A 967-nucleotide genomic window follows, 5' to 3' on the forward strand; every position below is an offset into this window, starting at 1 on the left:
GAACCCCACGGTGCGGAGGGAGGAATGCAACGTCCCTGTCTGTGGTGAGTGGGGTAGTTATGCCACCCACAACCAGGGCCTGGCTCCCTTTGGCTGGGGTTAGCCATCGGGGGTACTTGTGTCTGTTGGTTGGTGACGCTGGGAGCCTTGGGGAGACCTGGGGAGACCTGGGGAGTTGGCGGCTAGCTCACTGCCCCCTTAACTTCCTATGATCCGGGCTGGGGCTTGTCTCTAAACCCTTTCCTTCCTGCTCGAGACCTTCCCTTCAGGAAGACTTTCCCCAAACACTCCAGTCCACATGCTCTTTTCTTTTTTTCTTTTATTTTCTTGATTGCAGAGAGTGAAAGAGAGAGGGAAGGCAAAGGAGAGCGAGGGGAAAAGAGAGGGGCAGAGAGGCATTTCCACAGGGTCTCTCTGGGCTGCCATCCTCAGCTCACGGTGAGGATAACAGCCATGCATGCCCAGAGTGTTCAGGGTGACCTGAGGAAAATACCCAGGCCTGGCCAGCAGGTGGCATAGTGATTAAGGCATTGGACTCCCCACATGGTTGACCGTGGTTCGAATCCTGAACCTAGTGGCTTGAAACTCACACTGGTTTGTGTGCGTTTGCATGTGCATGTGTGCCCCACATCCCAAGAGGAGAATGTAGGAGACGGCATTGTGGCATGGCCGTCCTCTGGAGATTGACTACTCGCTTTCTGTCTTTTTGTGTCTCTGGTGAGTGCACGAGCCCTATTGCGAAAATCACTTTTTAAAAAATTCATTAATTTATTTTTAATCTGACCAGAGAGAGACAAGATAGACAGAGAAAGCAAGAGAAGGTGAGAAAGCAAGTCACCAGGTCTAGGACTCAAACCGTGGTTGGCCGTGTGGAAGCGTCCAGGACCTTAACCACCACACCACCTGCTGGTCCCTGCAAAAATCACTCTTTTTTTTTTGGGGGGGGGGGGTTTTGCTATAGGGCACG

General features: G+C 52.4%; 1 protein-coding gene across 1 annotated transcript in view; it reads left to right on the forward strand.

The window, feature by feature from the left end:
* Positions 1–967, forward strand: part of F2 (coagulation factor II, thrombin) — a gene marked incomplete in the record, with an annotated part of 17568 nt that overhangs the window by 4248 nt on the left and 12353 nt on the right. The window contains 1 exon segment of the mRNA XM_027775412.1: positions 1–44. Within this exon segment, the coding sequence (XP_027631213.1) occupies positions 1–44 (44 nt within the window).

This window comes from Tupaia chinensis, unplaced genomic scaffold, assembly GCF_000334495.1.
Source record: "Tupaia chinensis unplaced genomic scaffold, TupChi_1.0 Scaffold000561_1, whole genome shotgun sequence".
Lineage (NCBI taxonomy): Eukaryota > Metazoa > Chordata > Mammalia > Scandentia > Tupaiidae > Tupaia > Tupaia belangeri.